At 42.4% G+C, this 17,256-nt stretch overlaps 1 protein-coding gene and 1 long non-coding RNA gene across 2 annotated transcripts; one reads left to right on the top strand and one right to left on the bottom strand.

The window, feature by feature from the left end:
* Positions 1-3,828, bottom strand: LOC135187556 (uncharacterized). Its single transcript, XR_010307366.1, has 2 exons — positions 3,737-3,828; positions 1-1,444 (listed from the first exon to the last, which is right to left on the bottom strand). It is a non-coding gene; the product is annotated as an uncharacterized LOC135187556 (long non-coding RNA).
* On the top strand, positions 89-16,469 carry E2F7 (E2F transcription factor 7). Its single transcript, XM_064166362.1, has 12 exons — positions 89-192; positions 2,257-2,532; positions 4,240-4,408; positions 6,799-7,083; positions 7,713-7,871; positions 8,902-9,039; positions 9,837-10,013; positions 10,588-10,672; positions 11,263-11,776; positions 12,449-12,707; positions 13,813-14,237; positions 15,500-16,469. Exons 1-12 carry the CDS (start codon positions 112-114, stop codon positions 15,674-15,676), a joined length of 2,745 nt encoding a protein of 914 aa, XP_064022432.1. The 5' UTR covers positions 89-111; the 3' UTR covers positions 15,677-16,469.
* Positions 16,470-17,256: the final 787 nt, after the last annotated feature.

The following is a 17,256-nucleotide window of genomic DNA, read 5'->3' as shown; positions in this document are numbered from 1 at the left end:
AGTCTCAAACCGCCGCGCATTTTTTGCGTCCCGCTGTGGACGGGAGCTCTGACCTGGGGTGGGAGCGGCTTTTCTTAAGGGCCAGGATAAAAGTGCCTTCTCACTTTGCAGATGGAGGTGAACGTCTTATCGCTGCGGGACCTGGCGAGCGGCCGGCCGGGGCGGCGGGGCCGCGCCGAGGCGGCCCAGAAGGTGAGCGGGCGCAGGGGGCGAGCGGGAAGGATCGATCTGTATGTCTCCAGCACCGCAAGATCCCCTCACACGCTACTTCGCCTCTCCCGGTGCAGAGCGTCACGGCGGCCCGGGCGCAGCGCGAAGTTCCAGGGGGGCGGCCGGAACTGCAGGGAGTTTGGCCATCCCGCCGCCCGAGGCGGGTTGGGGTTGCGGTACCCCGGCCCTGTGCGTGCTGGGTGTACAGAGCCCCGGGCCGAGCGGCTTGGAGGTGGGTAAGGCTGGGCGGTCAGGCCTATGCTCCCGATATCTTTCCCGCTCCTTTCCGCTGGTGACATTTGGGGTGCTGCTTTTTGGACCAGCACACCTGATCTGCCCTGCCGTGTTGGTCTATACATCGTACAGATACATGTGCGTCTTACCTCTCGAAGCACAGAGGTGTCCGACGCTACTGTTACGAGACAATCCAGTGAAATAGCGGTGAGCCACGCCACTGTTGTCAGCAAGCAAAGTGAATACACGCTGGCTTTGTTTCCAGGAAAGTATTTGGCTTTCACTTAAGCGAAACTCACATGGCAGTTGAGCATCCCAGGAGGCCTGACATGTCATGGGAATGGTGTAGTCCTGTTACTTAGCAGCAGTTTGAGCATGAGGATGCATATGTCCACTCTGCTTGCCCTCTGGCCAGGAGAAGTATGCTTGTAGTCATACAGTGGTGTTACCAGGTAAGCAGTGACACGCAGCAAGGAACAGGCTCGTAGATCTCTTCCCTCACCAGCTAGGAGATAGGACGTCTAACTTAGGGCATGCCTTGCTTAGTAATGTCTTCTGAAATAGACTCAATTCATGACTTCCCAAGATCACATAGTTCCAGTCAGATTCATCTCCTATTATCTCAGATAGTTATTACAACTCCTGCTGATATACTAGGTTCATGAAGCCAGCTCTTGTCCTTGCTTTTGTAAGCCGTCTCTGCTCAAATCAGTCAATCTCATACTTCTACCAACTGGCCTTGCAGTTCTATGGAACACAGCTAGGAGTTCGTAGAGCACTGCAGCTACTGGGAGAAGAGAAGGTGACCGGGAAAGATGTACTGTAGTGCCACTGTTTTTTTTATTGTGATATTTGTACAAACAGATAAACTTGAACTGGTAGAACAGCGAGTTGCTTCAGCTGTCCTTGCTGCAGTTCCATTAACACTAGCCATAGTGAGCAGGAACTTGAGGGGGAAGGCAGAATTGCTCCTTGACAAAGTGTTGATTCACTGCCAAATCTGAAATTGCAATACATTATGTGCCAACACTATGTGAACATATATTTTAAGAAGTAGCACGGCCTCAAAGTTGACCTCTGTTTATCATAGTGTAATAAGTTTAAACTGACTAACTTTTAGCAATTAAAAGGAGATACATTTATTACATCCTTTTGGGCAATTCATAAGTGGATGTATGCGGGAGTGTTCACCATGAGTGCTCAGGGCACAATACTTTTGATGTGCCAAGTGTGTTTCTACTTTGAAGTGCTTCAGTTGTTACTAGAATTCCTTTCTGCTTAGGCTGTATCAAGTAAGATGATTTTTTGAATCGCCTATTTAAATATCTGCATCAGCTAAGTGCTAGCTGAATTGCTCCAAATAAACAGCCAACGTGACTTGGAAAAGCTCTTAGAGTAAACCAATAGTAACTTCACATTTCCTTTTCAGTTCAGAACTAGACTTCTTGCAACACAAAACCCCCACTATAGTAACAATATTCAGCCTCAAAGTTGTCATGGAAGATTTTGAAAGCAAATTAAATTATTGTAATCTGAGTAAGAAACCTGCACAGTTTGAGACCAACATCAAAAAAGCCACAGCTAGACTGAAAAGCAAACAAGTTTGACTGACCTCAGGTTCTGTCATTTAGGGTGATATCCCATACACACTGCCTCTCCAGTACAATAGTGTGCAGAGCATTTTGCTGCTTCCAATAAAGGCAGAAGAACTGCACTAAATACAAGTCACTACATTACCTTTGTAAGAGCAATGAAATCAAATGTTGGATTATTTTCTTTCCTGATGTGTCTAAATAATTTTCCGTTTAATAGGAAAACATACTTGATCGATCCAGGATGGCTCCAAAGACTCCCATTAAGAATGAGCCAGTTGATTTATCAAAGCAAAAAGGCTGCACCCCAGAAAGAAATCCAATTACACCTGTAAAGCTCATTGACAGACCTCAGCCTGATCCCTGGACCCCCACTGCGAACCTGAAGATACTTGTTAGTGCTGCTAGTCCTGATATGAGAGACAGGGAAAAGAAGAAAGAGCTCTTCAGACCTATAGAAAACAGTGACCAGAGTGACACACCTGATTCATTACAGGTGAGACTCAGAATATGGTTACCTTATGTTCAATTTAGACTCAGACCTTCCTCAAGTTGTGCTTCATTTTAATTCCAGCTGGTCCTTTGCTCCCAAGCACAGTCGCCTCCACAGCACTGGCTGAACAGTGGGACTTTCAAAAACTAGAACTGTCTTACTAATAACCCCACAAGAGCCTGAATATTTCTTTAAAGGAATTAAAGCTTAAAGGTCATTTCACAGAATCATTGAAGCTGGAATAGACCTCTGAGATCATCAAGTCCAGCCTATGACCTAACACCACCACATGGACTAGACTGACACTACTTTCTGAAGTGCATTAGAAAGAAAATTGTCAGATCAATTTTAAGCAGGCAGCATTTTCAAAAGCAGTTTAACACTGGGAGGGCATATTTTTCAGTATGCTTTTGAAATCTTACACCTTGTCCACAGAAGCTTTACAGAATGCTCAGCTGAAACCTTTCTCCTTTTTTCCACCCCAGCCCACAAAGCAGTAGTCAAACAGTATGGCCAAGTGTTCTGAACATTTTCACTTGCCAAAACTCAGGCAAGTTTACACATTATTACAGTTTTCTTCCTTCAGAATTTTCTTTTGTTCCAATCACTTCTCTGCTGATTTCAGTCAGAGGAAGATATTTCTGGGGTCCTACATTATTTAATAGGTGCAGATCACTCATATGAGTGTAAGTTGCACACTGCCTACAGCAACAGTCGGAAGAACTCTCCAATTTAAATAGTCATAAAGGAATGATCAGTTCTCTAAAGACAATTCCTAACAGAGCTTCCTGTTAGTAGAAAAATATTTGATGTTAAAGTCTGCTAAGATTGCATAGCATTTTTTTTGTGGAGGGGGCAACTATAAAAGAGTTCACATATTTTCTAGTTAATAAAGCTTGTACTTAATTTTCTTCATGCAGAAAGCTAGCTTAGAAAAGGTGTAAAAGTGTTACTGTAAGAGTGCTACTATTTCCATATCATAAAAAAATCAAAGTAATTGACTCAAATCAACAGCCTGCCACGAGGTCACTTTGTCACAGCCAGGAAAGGACAATTAAGATATCATAATCAAGGAAATATGAGTTTCAACAGCTGCCTCCACTCTCAGCTTTTCTTTGCCAGAGGACAAGATTCCCCCCTCTCCCCTTTTTTTTAAAACCATGCAGAAAAAAATCCACCATTCTTATTTTATAATAAACAAACATACCTCTCCATATATTCTTGCCATCATACTTTGGTTGTTTTCTTTCTTCTCCATGCAGGAGCAGAAAAGCCTACAGAGTTCACCAAATTAGCAGCTTGGCTGAGTGAGGTTCAGAGACTGGCTGGTGCCTTTTATAGTCTCTTACCATCATGTCTCCTCCCCACCCCCCACCAACCCCCTGTTTCTTAAAGTTATAAAGGCAATGTGAAGGGCAGTAAAAGCTCTTGAAAGAGGGACTCTGATGGCTTGTACTGCTTCTGGATTATTAGATGCAGAGGTGTTTGAGGGAATATCGCTCCTCTCAAAAAGAAATATTCCTTCCAAGCAGGATCTTACCATCTGCTAGTCCTGGGTATTCAGTCTTACAACTGCTTCTTTATGAGTAATCTTTTTTTTTCATTATTAGAAAGTCTGAGCTCAAATATTGCTAACACCTGAAATATGCTTTATCTGGCTATGCCTTGCTTCTAAAGCTTTGCACTAAAGGATCGTTTCTTTTTTAACAGTATGATATGATAGAAGACAGCATGGTTGATGAATTTGAAAAACAGAGGCCCAGCAGAAAACAGAAAAGCTTAGGACTCTTGTGCCAAAAGTTTTTAGCTCGTTATCCAAGTTACCCGATGTCAACAGAAAAAACTACTATTTCTCTGGATGAAGTGGCTTCAGTTCTCGGTATGTATACCTGCAAAAATGAGGTAACTGATCGCCTAGAGTAACAGAACAGGAGAGCCTTCAGAAGATCAACCTTCTTAGAGAGTGCATTCAGGGTCTGCCTTTCCGTGTGTCTGGATGCTCTCCTAATCGTACCAATCAGGAGGTCACAATGCCCGATACTCCTGAGTGTCTTTTCTGCTTGGTACCACTGCTGGTCTGAACTCTGCTTTCTGACAGTGTTTGTTAGTAGACAGATCTTCCCTTCAGCTGTGTACCAGCTCTGTTGCATTTTTAATTTTTCGATTTTCTGAACACTGAAGGAGTTACAAGTTGCAGACTCTCTGAGGGAGGATTTACAAATGACAAAGTCTGACAAAATGGAATACCTGGGGAAAGAACTGTAAATTAGTGGGTGAAGGAAATCAGTCTGGTTTACTGTCTGACTTCACTGACAGTGTGCCCACACTGTATCTTCCAAGATCATGTGGTTCATCAAAGTTATCTTAGCTTTAGGTTTTCTCTTTTGAGGGAGGGTGGCCAGGAGACCTGCAAGAGTAGGAGAAAATGTGTTGTATTGAGGTGGTGATATAAGTGGTCTATTTTCTGGGCCTGCTGTTAGGTTTGATCGTAGTTAAGAGATGAATGAAATAGCGGAGAGAAGTAATGAAACTTGGGAGAGAGAACTCAGCCAGGTCACACTAATAACGAAAAGATCCAGGTCCTTGGAGAGGTTGTCCTTTAGCTAGGAAGTGCTTAAGAGAACTGTGCTTAAATCAAATAAATGTATCAATATTTAGGTCTCAGGTATCTAACAGAAAAAAGTAGGAAATTTGAAAAGTGTCTATTTTGGGAAGAAAGGGAACAGAAGAGTGATGTCCTCTGTGACTGGTGTGCTAATTTGAAGCAGACTAGAACAACTAGATTACAGGCTGTGGAAAGAAAACAGTGGTGATGTCTGCTTCGCTCACAGGCTTGCTGAGAAGTATAGGAACAAGAAGTAAAAACATCAGATAATCACTCAGCACCACTCTCGCTCGGGCTGCTGGCTGAGCTGCATCTCTCTAACCTCACCCTCCATTTCGGACTAACGCGCTTTGCTTCCTAAACCTCTGGCCAAACCTCTGTTCTTCTTTGGGACTGGGGTAAGGTTGAGAGGGGTAGGGAGAAGGTGAAAGGGCAGTTGAGAGCCTCCTGGGGACTCAGGTTTCTGGGAGGGCTGTTGTGTTTCTGTATTACATTTTATTTTGTGTATTTCTGTCTATAACTGTATATACTGTAAATATCTGCTTGTATATTGTGCTAGCTGTAAATAATGAGCTTCATTCATGTTTCCAGAGCCAGCTGAGTCTAGTCTGGGTGATTTCTAAAGTGTGGGGGGGCGAGGAACACCCAAACCTTCACAACTGGTTAGAAAGTCATTGAAATACTCAATTTTTTGCCTTAGTAATAGGAAGTGGAAATGAGGGAGAATGCAGATGAAGTAAATAGTTAAATATTTCTTCTGTAAATTGGGGTTTAGATTTTGCAGACACTCCTTTCTGGGTTTGCATGAGATGCTCATACTCCAACCTTGTCTAGCGAAAATACAAACACAAGCAGTGCTTTGTTTTCTGTTGGGAGAGATGTTACTTTGCTTTCCTAAGTACTAGAAACTTTGTTTTAAAGCTTCCTTTGGGAGATTTTACATCCAAGACATTAGTGTATTTGTTCCTCTCCTGTTGGGTTTAACTTTTTTGCTTGTCAGTACATGCTTGCTTCAGAGATGACAAAATTTTCTGCTGATATTGCTGCTCTACACGTAACAATTAAGAGTTGCAGTACAGCTTTTGCTGCAAATGTTTGTTTGCTGAAAATCTATAGAAAGACTAGAGAGGGGGCCATGCTGCCACGGTGCCTGACAGACACCAGGATTTGTGTAACACTCTTGTTTTTCCAGAGTATCTTTCACTCCAAGTTCTCCATGTACTTGGAAATACTCAGAAATTGTTTACTGTAACATTTGTTTGAGGCTGCGAAGTGTTACCCATATTCTACAGATGATTCAAGGTCTCGTGAAATCTTTCAGGAGCTTGCCCTTTGGCTAGCACTTGTTCTGCTCAACCAGTGTTGACTGGTAAGGGATTTCTGGTGCAGATGATGCCACCAGTGTATAGTGCACTGTCTCATAACAGCTGTGTTTCAGATGGTGCTGAACAGAATTACTTGGGGCAGTTGAGCAGAGTCACCAATGTACTATTTGTTCCCCAACCTTACACACACAAATCAGGCTGAGCCCAAGTTGGACATACTTCATAGATTTCCCATTGGTGTAGACCCAGTTGGCACTGAGAACGCATTCCTGCTGCATTTAGGGACATTAAAACTAGATGAGTATCTGTTTTTTTGTTATTTCCCCCCTCTTAAAACAGGAGTTGAGCGGAGACGAATTTATGATATAGTGAACGTTCTGGAGTCACTGCATTTGGTTAGCCGTGTGGCCAAGAACCAGTACTGCTGGCATGGCAAACACAACCTCGGCCAGACTCTGAAAGTGCTTCAAGATGTGGGAGAGCTGCAGTATGGGGAACTAATGACATTCTTGCAGCACAAGGAGCAGGACTTGGAATACAAATTTCAGGAACAGAAAAAGGAAACTATTCCTGATTCTCAAGACAGTCAATTACTGGACTTCTCAGAACCAGACTGCACCTCTGGTAAGATAACCAATGTGTCTAATGTGATACACAGACACAGGCTTCTTTCTCCAGTTTACTATGTGACTTGTCCCCCTCACTTTGCAATCAATTTAGATAATACAAAAGTATTCTTTGCAAAGAGCTGCAGAATTCACTATGGGGGTGACAGTTCTTCTGTCCCTAGCATAAGCCTCAGGACAGAGTTTTCCCTCTGTCATACAGAGTGGCAGGATCTGTTGCCAGGCTCTCCAGTTCTTCTGTCACCACTTACACCTGACAGTAAATGTTTTATCCCTACAGAAGGTGCCAGCTTCCACTTGTCTGCTGTTTTCATGCTGGCCATATAGTACACAGTGCTTTAAGTTGCAAAGTCTGTTGGAACCACAAAATTATTGTGGCACACAACTATGTAACAACATAGCTTTGGAATTTGGCTTTCTAAAAGCTATTTTTGCAAGCTTTGATTTTTACTGCCTTTTGAAGAGAGACTGCAGTCTGCATTACTCAGTTATTTGCTGCTTTCAAAAGATTTCTGCTTCCCAATGAGGAAATGGTTTACCCCTTTTTTTGTGTGACAAACCTACTTGATAGTTTTTCAGCTGTGATGGATGACATGCTAAGAGGCTTGGGTATTATTTGTAACACAGCATCTGCAAACAGCAGAAAGGACAAGTCGTTGCGGATAATGAGCCAAAAGTTTGTCATGCTGTTCCTTGTCTCCAAGACCAAGATAGTCACTTTGGACGTTGCAGCAAAGATCCTGATAGAAGAGACCCAGGATACAGTGGACCACAGCAAATTTAAAAGTAAGCTGACTGTTGAGGGGTAAATCAGTCTGTCAGTGAGGAAGGGAAAGGGGCTTGTTTGGAGGGACACTAGTAACTAATGGCAAGAGCAGGTCAGGAATCTTTCACTGAAATGCGATTTGAGGGTTTATTAATTGCAAATCCTAGTATGTGTAAACAAAGCTTGGCTGGTGGAAGAGTCAGTTTGACAATTCTCTCCAAGCTTTAGCTTCAGAATGAAGATTTTTTAAAATTTTATTTTATTTTATACTTTAACTGTTTCTTGTACTGTTCTGAGTGATTTTTCGGAACTTAATGAAATGAAAAATGTTGTTTAATTTAATGAGATTAATTTTCTTCTCTGTAGAAATGTGTTGCTTCTAATTTTAACTCTGGCAATTTCTCACAGCTGGGTAGCACAGTTTGGTTTTCAGTTAGTGTATTTTGCTTGCTTGGACAAGATGGGAAAATTCTTCTAAAATAAAGACTTTTATTTAAAAAAATTAAAGCACTTCTAAATTAAAGTACTTGCACTTCAGTCTCAAAATTCAGCCCCAAGTACCAGGAAGGATGTGAGAAGTTGAGGAAGATAACATGTGGGTATATTATTGATCTCAAACATTGATCTTTGTGACAGAAGTCACAAAGATTTTTTTCCAGATGTTACATTTTTAGGATGATAAATATGTGTCCTCTTGTGACCAGCTGTGTACTCGTGCTTCTTGCCCCCCAAGTGCTTATCTTCACCCACATGGAGACAGCTGCCTTGTCTAGGCAAGCTGGTGATGTAATCACTTCTTACCCCATTTCCATCAAAACAAGGTACGTGAGCTTAAACCTGAGCTGCTAAGATGGTTCACCAGCCAAAATGTGAAGAGGCAATGATAAGCTGGTGGAAACTAGCGTGGTGAGTTTCATAGGAGGTAGTTTAGGGTTTTACCCCCTACCTGGTCTGTGAAAGGTGTGATATTCTGGAAAGAAGTTAGGAGGTAAATGTGCACTACACGCACTGTAAGTGCGAGTGTTGACTGTTTCTGCCCTTTCCTGCTAGCAAAGGTACGCAGACTGTACGATATCGCAAATGTTCTCACCAGCCTAGGCTTAATCACGAAAGTTCACGTGACAGAGGAGCGAGGACGCAAACCAGCCTTCAAGTGGATCGGGCCTGTGGAATTCCCTGGCGAGACTGGTAACTTGTGTATCTTGCATCTCCTTTCATTTTTCTTTGACAGTCACTTTCCAAGCGGTGAAAGATTGGTATTATGTGTAAAGAACAACCCAGCATTCATTCTCCACCCCATGATTGTTAGCTGCTGAACATTTGCCCTTATAGACTCAAGAGCTGAAACTTTGGAGAGATATTGAAGGATTCTGTGTCTTGCTGTTATTTTTATTTTGACTTCCATAGCTGTATGAGTCATAGAACAATGGCAGATAGTGTCTACATCTCCAAAGCTGGGTCCCCTGCTTTCCTGGATTGCAAAAATCTCAGAAATTCTGTCACAATTAGACAGAATTGTTGTCTTTCTCTTTGTGAGGGAACTCACCAAGGTAAAGCAAAGCTGTTTCTTGCACACATCCCCTTGTGTAAAAGGTTTGTCTGCAGAGGAGGCAGTGGGCCAGAGCATCTCTCTAAGATGCTCATGTTTTGTCTGGAAGCCAGAGCAAAGACAAGTCTTTGGGTATTTGGGTCAGGCTAGTGCCAGGAGCAAATAAAAGTGAAGGATAGTGTATGCCATCTTAATAGTCTTCCTTCTGACAACACATAATAGAGTGTAGATGCTGCTGCAGCTGCCATGGATTGGAAAGGAGAGAGGTCCTTTATCTTACCTACCAGTGCTTACTGAGCTTAGTTCTGCCTCAGTGTTGTAGGGTTTGAGACAGTACAGAGTTTACCTCCTGTGGCCAAGTTTGGTAACATGGCAGAAGTCTGAGCCATTAGCTGTGTTCCCTGAAGGACTGTTGTACAAAATTATGTACCTACAGATGAGCCAAGAGGGCACAGCTCGTCATCTAATCCTCTCTCAGGGACACAGAGAGGAGCCTGTGCTAATGGAAAGCAAAGGTTTACACATCGTGCTTCATTTAACTTCACACAGCCTTGTGAAGGGACCAGAAGGAAAGTAATTTCTGAGCCCAGCAGCCCGCTTCAAGAGACTCCAGGTAACTACCAGTGGAGCACCTTCTTTTGTATCCTGCTTGATCTGCCCAAACATGGGCTTGCCAATTTAAGGCTCTTGATTGGGCAAATGAGCCTAATTAAATACCTGACTTATCCTTGGGAGGTGCCTCTATTTCTACTGTCCATGTGAAGAGACTTCTCTCCTGGACCCTCCAGTCAAGGGCCTGAAGTTAGATGTGATGAATCTGAGCCATACTGACTTGAATCTGCAGTTTGTTTTCTGGTAAATGTTTTTGTTCTCTAACTGCAACTATACTGCACTTTCTTCTGTTAAAATTTGGTATAGATAAATCCACCGTTTTTGTGGTTCCTTACATAGTGGAATTTACTGTAACAATTTCATAGTTCCTTTTTATAGGAAATTGAAATGTTGAGCACCTCTCTGGTGGGACTTTGAATTCTGAGTGCCTTGCAGGTTGCAGCCCTAGGTGATTAGTGGATGTTATAAAAATGCACCAGGCTAGAAAAAGCACACCAATTATTTTATATGACCAGTATCAAAATATGCTTGGTAAACATATCTGTTATTAATTGAATGCTCGTTTGTTCTTGCAGCCTGTGTTGTGAATTCAGATGAACATGGCTCCAAAATGATAAATCTGCCAGCTGTCTGCAGGCAAAGAGTAGAGGAAGATACTAGGTAGGTTTATCTCAACTCATGTCCAGTTTCAACTTCACGCTTGCCATTTTCAGCTCAAGGCTAGATTGCATTGATGAGATTGACACAGAAGATTGCCAGAGGATCTCATTATTACTGTTTCAGTGCTGATAGGTCTCAGTGTGGCTTTCTGTTTGTTTTTTTGTTTTGTTGTTTTTTCATGGCAAATTTATACCCACCTGACTCGTACCACTGTCTTTTAGCTTCAGTAATTCTTCTTCTCCTATGTGCTTATGTAGGACATCCTTGCCTCCTTTGGCATGTTGTCTAGGTAGACTATGCAAATCATCAGTGGGTCTGTCCTAACTGGAATTTGTTTGCGAATGACTGACTGGTCAACTGCAACCAAAAGCATTATTCTTCTGCTGAAAACCTGATAACTCTGCATCTGTATGATTAGAAATAATAAAAAAATGACCTTCTGTGTGAAGTCTGTAAAAGTAGTGGTTTGGGGGAGGAGTTTCTCCATCCTTATGTCTAGCAAGGTATTTGTTTGCTTTTAAGGATAAAATAGGGGGTTCAGTTAGGACCAAAAGTTTTACTATTTCTCATTACTGTTTTTTTTTTTTTAGGAATAAAGCTACAGAAACAATATTAAGTTCAGCAAGGAACCCAAGCATAAGTTCACCTCTTTCCCTTCTTCCAGTTCCTGGGGACACTGATTTTTGTGTCACCCCTTTGCCTCAGGCAGTTTTCCCTGTGGTTCAGACAGATGTGCCAAGCCTCTCATTGCGAAATAGCATCAGCAGCCGAGCTCTACATATTTCCACACCAGCACTCACCAAAACAGAAAATGAAAAACCTGCCCTGCTCCCCAACCAGCCCTTCCTGTGCCTCACGTCTTCATCTCTTTTTGTGCTGTGTGGCAGTCTGCAGGAAAATAACCTAAGAGAGACCCTGCCCAGTGCAGGTGATGTGGGAAACAGGAGTGCAGAAGAGCAAACTGCTGTACCTCCAGCTGCCTGCCAGAAACGCAGGTCCCACCAGTGCACAACACCCTCTGCACCTGCAGATGAAAAAGAGCCAGCTGCTAAAAAGCAGAACGTGGAAGAGAGTGATGTTCCACTCTCACTTGTAGTACCCAAGGTAAGGAAGTGAATTTCATTAACATTTAGGCTTCCTGTTAGCAAGGCATTAACTTGGAGGTGTTTTCATGCTACCAGGGGAAAAGAAACTGGATTGCTTGGCATAGTGAAGTGATGTTCATCTGTTTTTTGGAATCAGTGTCCTGATCATTGTCTTCAACAGAACAACCTGCCAGAGGGGAGAAATCAGTGTGATTAACTCCTCCCTTCTGGTCTGGGGTTTCCTAAACAGCAGTAATGTTGCTTGCTCCACTGAGCTATAGCAAGTGTGATTTTTACTTTCCTTCTTCTCTAGCCTGAGTCCTTCTCTCTCAAGCCTACTGTTGCCTACAGGGAGAAGAGGAGGTGGTGGTAAAGGTGAAGTGCATCTATTTCAGAGTTTTGTTTACTACTGAAAATGGGACTTGGGATCAAGACTGTTTCAGTGTTCAAGCCATTTGAAACAGGTGCATTTTCTTACCAATAAAGAGAAGGGAATCCCCAGCCTCATGTTTTTCTTACCTAGTGTTTCCAAGTACTGAAGGTGAACTACAGCATAGGGCTTAAGATTCAATATGATTCCTCTTCAAAGCCTCAAACTAAATTTTTACATTTCATGGTTGGCTGGTCAGTTTTGTGCAATTCCTTTGCAGTTCAGTTTGGACCCGTGACTTCCTCTTTTGTTTTTACTTAGAAGCCTTTTGAGTCACCCAGGGCAGAAACTACACCAGGAAGTGTCTGTACATTCGCTGGGCATCTGGAAGATTTTCATCTTGACTTTGCAAGCCCTGTTGCACCAGAGGCTACAGACAAGGAGTCTACCAAGCTTTTAGATTCTCAAAAGCAAGAATGTTCTCAAAATAGAGACCTCACTCAAGGAAAAGAGCAAATCTCTGAAGAAAATAGCAGTCAACCTTTCCTTCCACAGTATCTTTATGTTCAGCCTACTGCTGGTAAGGGCAGCCACTTCAAATTCTGCATCGGTTCACTGATCTGTTCAAACAGGGATACCTACAGAGAGGTGAATAGATCTGTATTTGGCACAAAAACTGTCAGCAGCTCTTCATAGCAGTTTAATAACTCTGAAGTCTCTTTGACTCCAGATGAACTGTTGCTTTTCTGAAAACACAGTTACTTTTCTGAGGTGCCCAAACACTAACAGAGATTAATTTGAATTAAGTGAGGCAAAAAGGCACCTATCCAGCGTTACAAATTCAGGAGCTGGAAGTCTGGTTTTGGCAGTTAAGACAGCCAGAATTGTGCAGCAGCATTCCCCTGACTGGGAAATTCAGTCATCTATGAACTTTGTACTGTCTTGTCACCTGCATTATCAGGGTAACCCCACAAAAACTGAGGCACTGGGAGTATAGCCAGGCCTGCTTGTGGGACACAGTAGCTGGAAATACTGTAAGAGGATTTGACCACCATTTTGCATGCGTGGGTTTGTGTGGAGTGGAAGTCCGTTGTGTGGGAATGAGATGTGTGTGGCAGTTCTCCATGAATACTGCTTTAGTGCCTGACTCACTTGTGGCACAGAGTGGAGTCTACTGGATTTCACTTATGAAAGGAGACAGTCTGCAAATGTTGATCCCGTTATTTTGGAGGGTCAAAGTGAGAAATAGCAGTTTCTGTTCATCTGTCCTGAGGAAAATGAGCATTTTTGGGCAATGTTTTCTACCTGATTTTTTTTTTCTCACTGAAGCCACTGTGTGTGTTTCCATTTAGTAGAGGATATGATTCCTTCTAGTGAAAAAAAGAGTTTGTTTGGTGAAGATGTTGCTTGTAATTGAAGTTAGGAGCAGAAAACAGCAAGCTGTGTGGTTGGTACTTAGTAGGAGCCAAGTAAATGGCTGCAGATACAGTGAACAGGCAGCAAGGTGAGGAGCTGGAGACAGGTAGGGAAAGGGAATGAGGCAGAAGAAGCTCGTGAACAGTTCTCTTTTTTTCATGTTTGTCACAGTTTTCTCTTTGTTGTCATCCCTGTTTCCTGTTCTAGGTGAAGTAGCTTAATTTCAGTTTAACTGTACTAATGCCTTGGTTTTTCTCTCTTTGATTTAGGATTAAGCAATTTTAACTTCTTATTCTCTGCACACCAAGCCCCTGGTGGTATCAGCCTGGCTGCAAGCCCGTTACCTTCTGTGAGTGTCCCCTGTGTCATAGTGCCAGCAGCAGCTCTGGCTTCCTGCCCTCTCGTCTGTTCCCCTGCAGTCTTCAGTCCTCTTTCATCAGTTCCCGATGGCTCCTTTTCAGCTGCCAGCTCCATGAATTTCAGTACGTCTGGCCTGGCATCAGCAGCGCCTGTTTTCATAGGCACCACGACAGTAGTCACTCCCAAGGTGTCACCCACACCTTTGGTGGATCCCCAGCAGCCAGCTCAGCCTGCTTTGCACCTGAGTCCTGTCTTTGCAAGATCTTGTGCTGCTGTTAAGTTGGACCCCCCTATGTGTGGGGGGCATCCAGTGACCCTTCTGAAGCTGCAGCAGGTAAGAAAGAGAAAAAGGTAGTTTGAGTAAAGATGAAACAGCACTGCAAAAGCCCAAAGGCAACTTGTGCTGTAGCTGGTGACAATATCGAAGCGTTAAGTTGGCACACTGCGAGCTGGGGTCTTCCACTTTGGTTTTGTGTCCATCTGTAGTGGTGGCAGGGCTTGGGACAGTGTTCAAGATGCAGCTTATCATAGCACATCTAACCCTGAACAGCCAAGTATTGACTTTTAAAAATCTTACAGGAATTTTAAAATCATAAAAGTCTTAATCTTTAAAACTCTTACAGATATAGAGCTAAAACAAAGGACAGGATTTTCCCCCTGGAAACCTGACTCAGTATTTTTTCCCTATTTCATGCCACCATTGTATCTTATGCAATGGCTACAGAAACATGAGGTGGACAGGAGGACTGTTGGTCAGAATTCAGCTAGTTCCAACACTTAAGCAAAGTCCTGTGTTACCTTCTCAGCCCCTGTTTTGATCTCTCTTTACTAAGTCAGAGAAAGCCAATGAGCAGCCCCAGAACCAGATGGAAACAATGATTGAGAGTTTTGTTGACCTTTTTTATAAAAATAATTTTTAAATCTACCATAGATTTTTTAATAAAATCTACCCTAGATTTTTGAGTAAAACCCAAGAAACTCAAAAGTGAGGGATGACTCATCTCAAGTACAATGAGTGACATAAACCAGTCATGTCACACTGTGCTACCTGGGTCTTTACAACTATCTGCAGTGACAAATAGGTCAAACATTTGGAAGCTTTATGACTGTTACTTCGTGTTTAACTTGCTGGACCTTTAGAAAACATCTGTAATAGAGGCTGTTTGGCAGTGAGTCTCATTACAGGTGCTAACATTACAGGTTACAATAGGATAGCACTTGAAACAGAAGTGGCCAGGGCCTAGGGGAATAATTTTAGATCTGACAAATAGTGAAAGAGAGTAAAACATCAAGGAAGGGAAAGAGCCATTTAAAGGACAAGATTGGTGTAAGCATAAAACTAGTTGTGAATACAATAAGTTAGCAATAAGATAGAGGCTCTCAGCTTTGGCAATGATGTACTGGTGGACAGGTCCAGAATAAAAAGGGGCAAAGGCTGTAGCTTTTCACATGGAGCTTCTGAAAGAATGTATGATGTGGTTCCCTGTGGTAGCAAGGTATAGAGCTAAATGTCTACAAGCTGTCTTCTGTTTGAGAGCATGCCTCTAAGCTTCGAAAACACCTTACAAAATCATGGTGGTTTTGTTTCACAAATAGCCTTCATCTGCTCCCCTCACTCCCAAGAGCATTCGTCCTGCATGTCATGATGCATTTTTCAAAACTCCTGGAAGCCTTGGAGACCCTGTTTGCTGGAAGAAAAGTGAAGGCAACCAGACCAGAAACGCCAGCTCTGTGCAGAGGAGACTGGAAATCTCTAGTACCAGTGCCGACTAACACCACTCATTGCAAAGGGTGGGCAGATTGTCCTAGGACCCTGTATTGACTATGAGAGAACTATCTCTTAGCTGACAAGAGGAGCGTGTTAAAATGCCATCCCTTTTGGCATGCTTCCCGCTATCTGTTCACCCACTGGTTCTGTTAATCACCTTCTTCACAAGTCCTTAGTACTGAGACCTTTCTACTGAATTGTTCCTTCAGTACTGATTTGAATTCAGAGGCTGTGCTTTGAATGGCCTCATGAGCATCAAGTTGTATTTGCAGTTTTCGTTTGGAAGATTCTCTATTGCCGTGAGGATATGCAAATAGATTTTTCTTGGAGTCCTCAGAGGTCTGTTTAGTGGGTTTCAGTGACATGTCTAGCACTTATCTGGGGTAAGCATTTTTTTTCCTGCATGTACTCTGCTTACCCTGAGTAAATCTGTGATGACAATGACAAACTTGTAGTTGTGAGAACAGCTGCTTCCTTGGTTGCAGTCTGTCAAATCGTGCCTCTGCAGTGCAGCCTTTTGCTATTTATTTTATACATGGAGTGGGATTTAATTCTAAAAACGTTTTTTGCAGCTTCAGAACAGCAGATTTTCTCAGGGTGGTATTACTTGAATGTCAGTTGGTGGTTGTACAATTTGCCCAGCACTCGTGGTTAGAAAAAACTAATAATAAGATAACACAGTATGATTGAATGTATACATGTGAAAAATATTAAGACCAAAATAACTGTGAATGTTAACATTTTCAGAATTGTGTTAATGAAATCTATATTAATTCTTGGGGGATTTTTTTTTGTTTTATTTGAGCAAAATGTATAACTTAGATGTAAAAACAGAAAACCTGATTCCTTTGAGAGTGATAAGCCACTGTGCTAAGATTTCATGTCCCATTTAAATGAATAGCCTAGACTTTATGACCAAGGAATACTGGGAAGTCGTTTACCACATGATTAGATTCAGTCTAATCTGAGTCTACTTAAGTGCCTGTTTAGTGGTTTGCTGAAGTCTACTTAAGGGGCATGTACCTAAGTGCCTAACTCTTCACTTACAGGATATCCTGAACTAGTTCTTGAGCATACTTGGAAGACAAGGGAGATCTTACCTTTTGGTGTGTATCTGTCTAAACCATAAAAAGAAGCTGAAAAGAGCAGGAGCCATGAATTTCAGAAGTAGGAAGAAGTGGTCTGTATTCCTTTGAAAATATAGAAGAGTTCACATTCAGTCCTCAAATAGTGAATGGTGCTATTAATAATGTAGGACATATTTTTAGGATTTAATGGTCTTATACTTGGGTACGTTTTCAGTGGTGTAACTATCTGCAGTTGAATTTGTGCATCATTCTGTTTAAGACAGAAAGTGTTGCTGATGCCATCATGTTACTCTGGACTTCTAGCATCCAAGGCTGTCATCAGCTCTTCTCTCGTTGGTATTGTTTTCGAAGGGTAGGTACAACTGTCAGATGTGCTACTTCATTGATTAAGGGCGACTAGGACTTTAAAGGTTGGCTTTTTATATATGAAAAAATTATTGAAGATGAGAGTTTGAGTAATGTGGCCTTATCATAGAATAGACCAATAACAGCCTTAC

The sequence above is a fragment of the Pogoniulus pusillus genome, chromosome 27, assembly GCF_015220805.1.
Source record: "Pogoniulus pusillus isolate bPogPus1 chromosome 27, bPogPus1.pri, whole genome shotgun sequence".
Taxonomy (NCBI): Eukaryota; Metazoa; Chordata; class Aves; order Piciformes; family Lybiidae; genus Pogoniulus; species Pogoniulus pusillus.
This window is presented reverse-complemented; position numbering and strand designations above follow the sequence as displayed.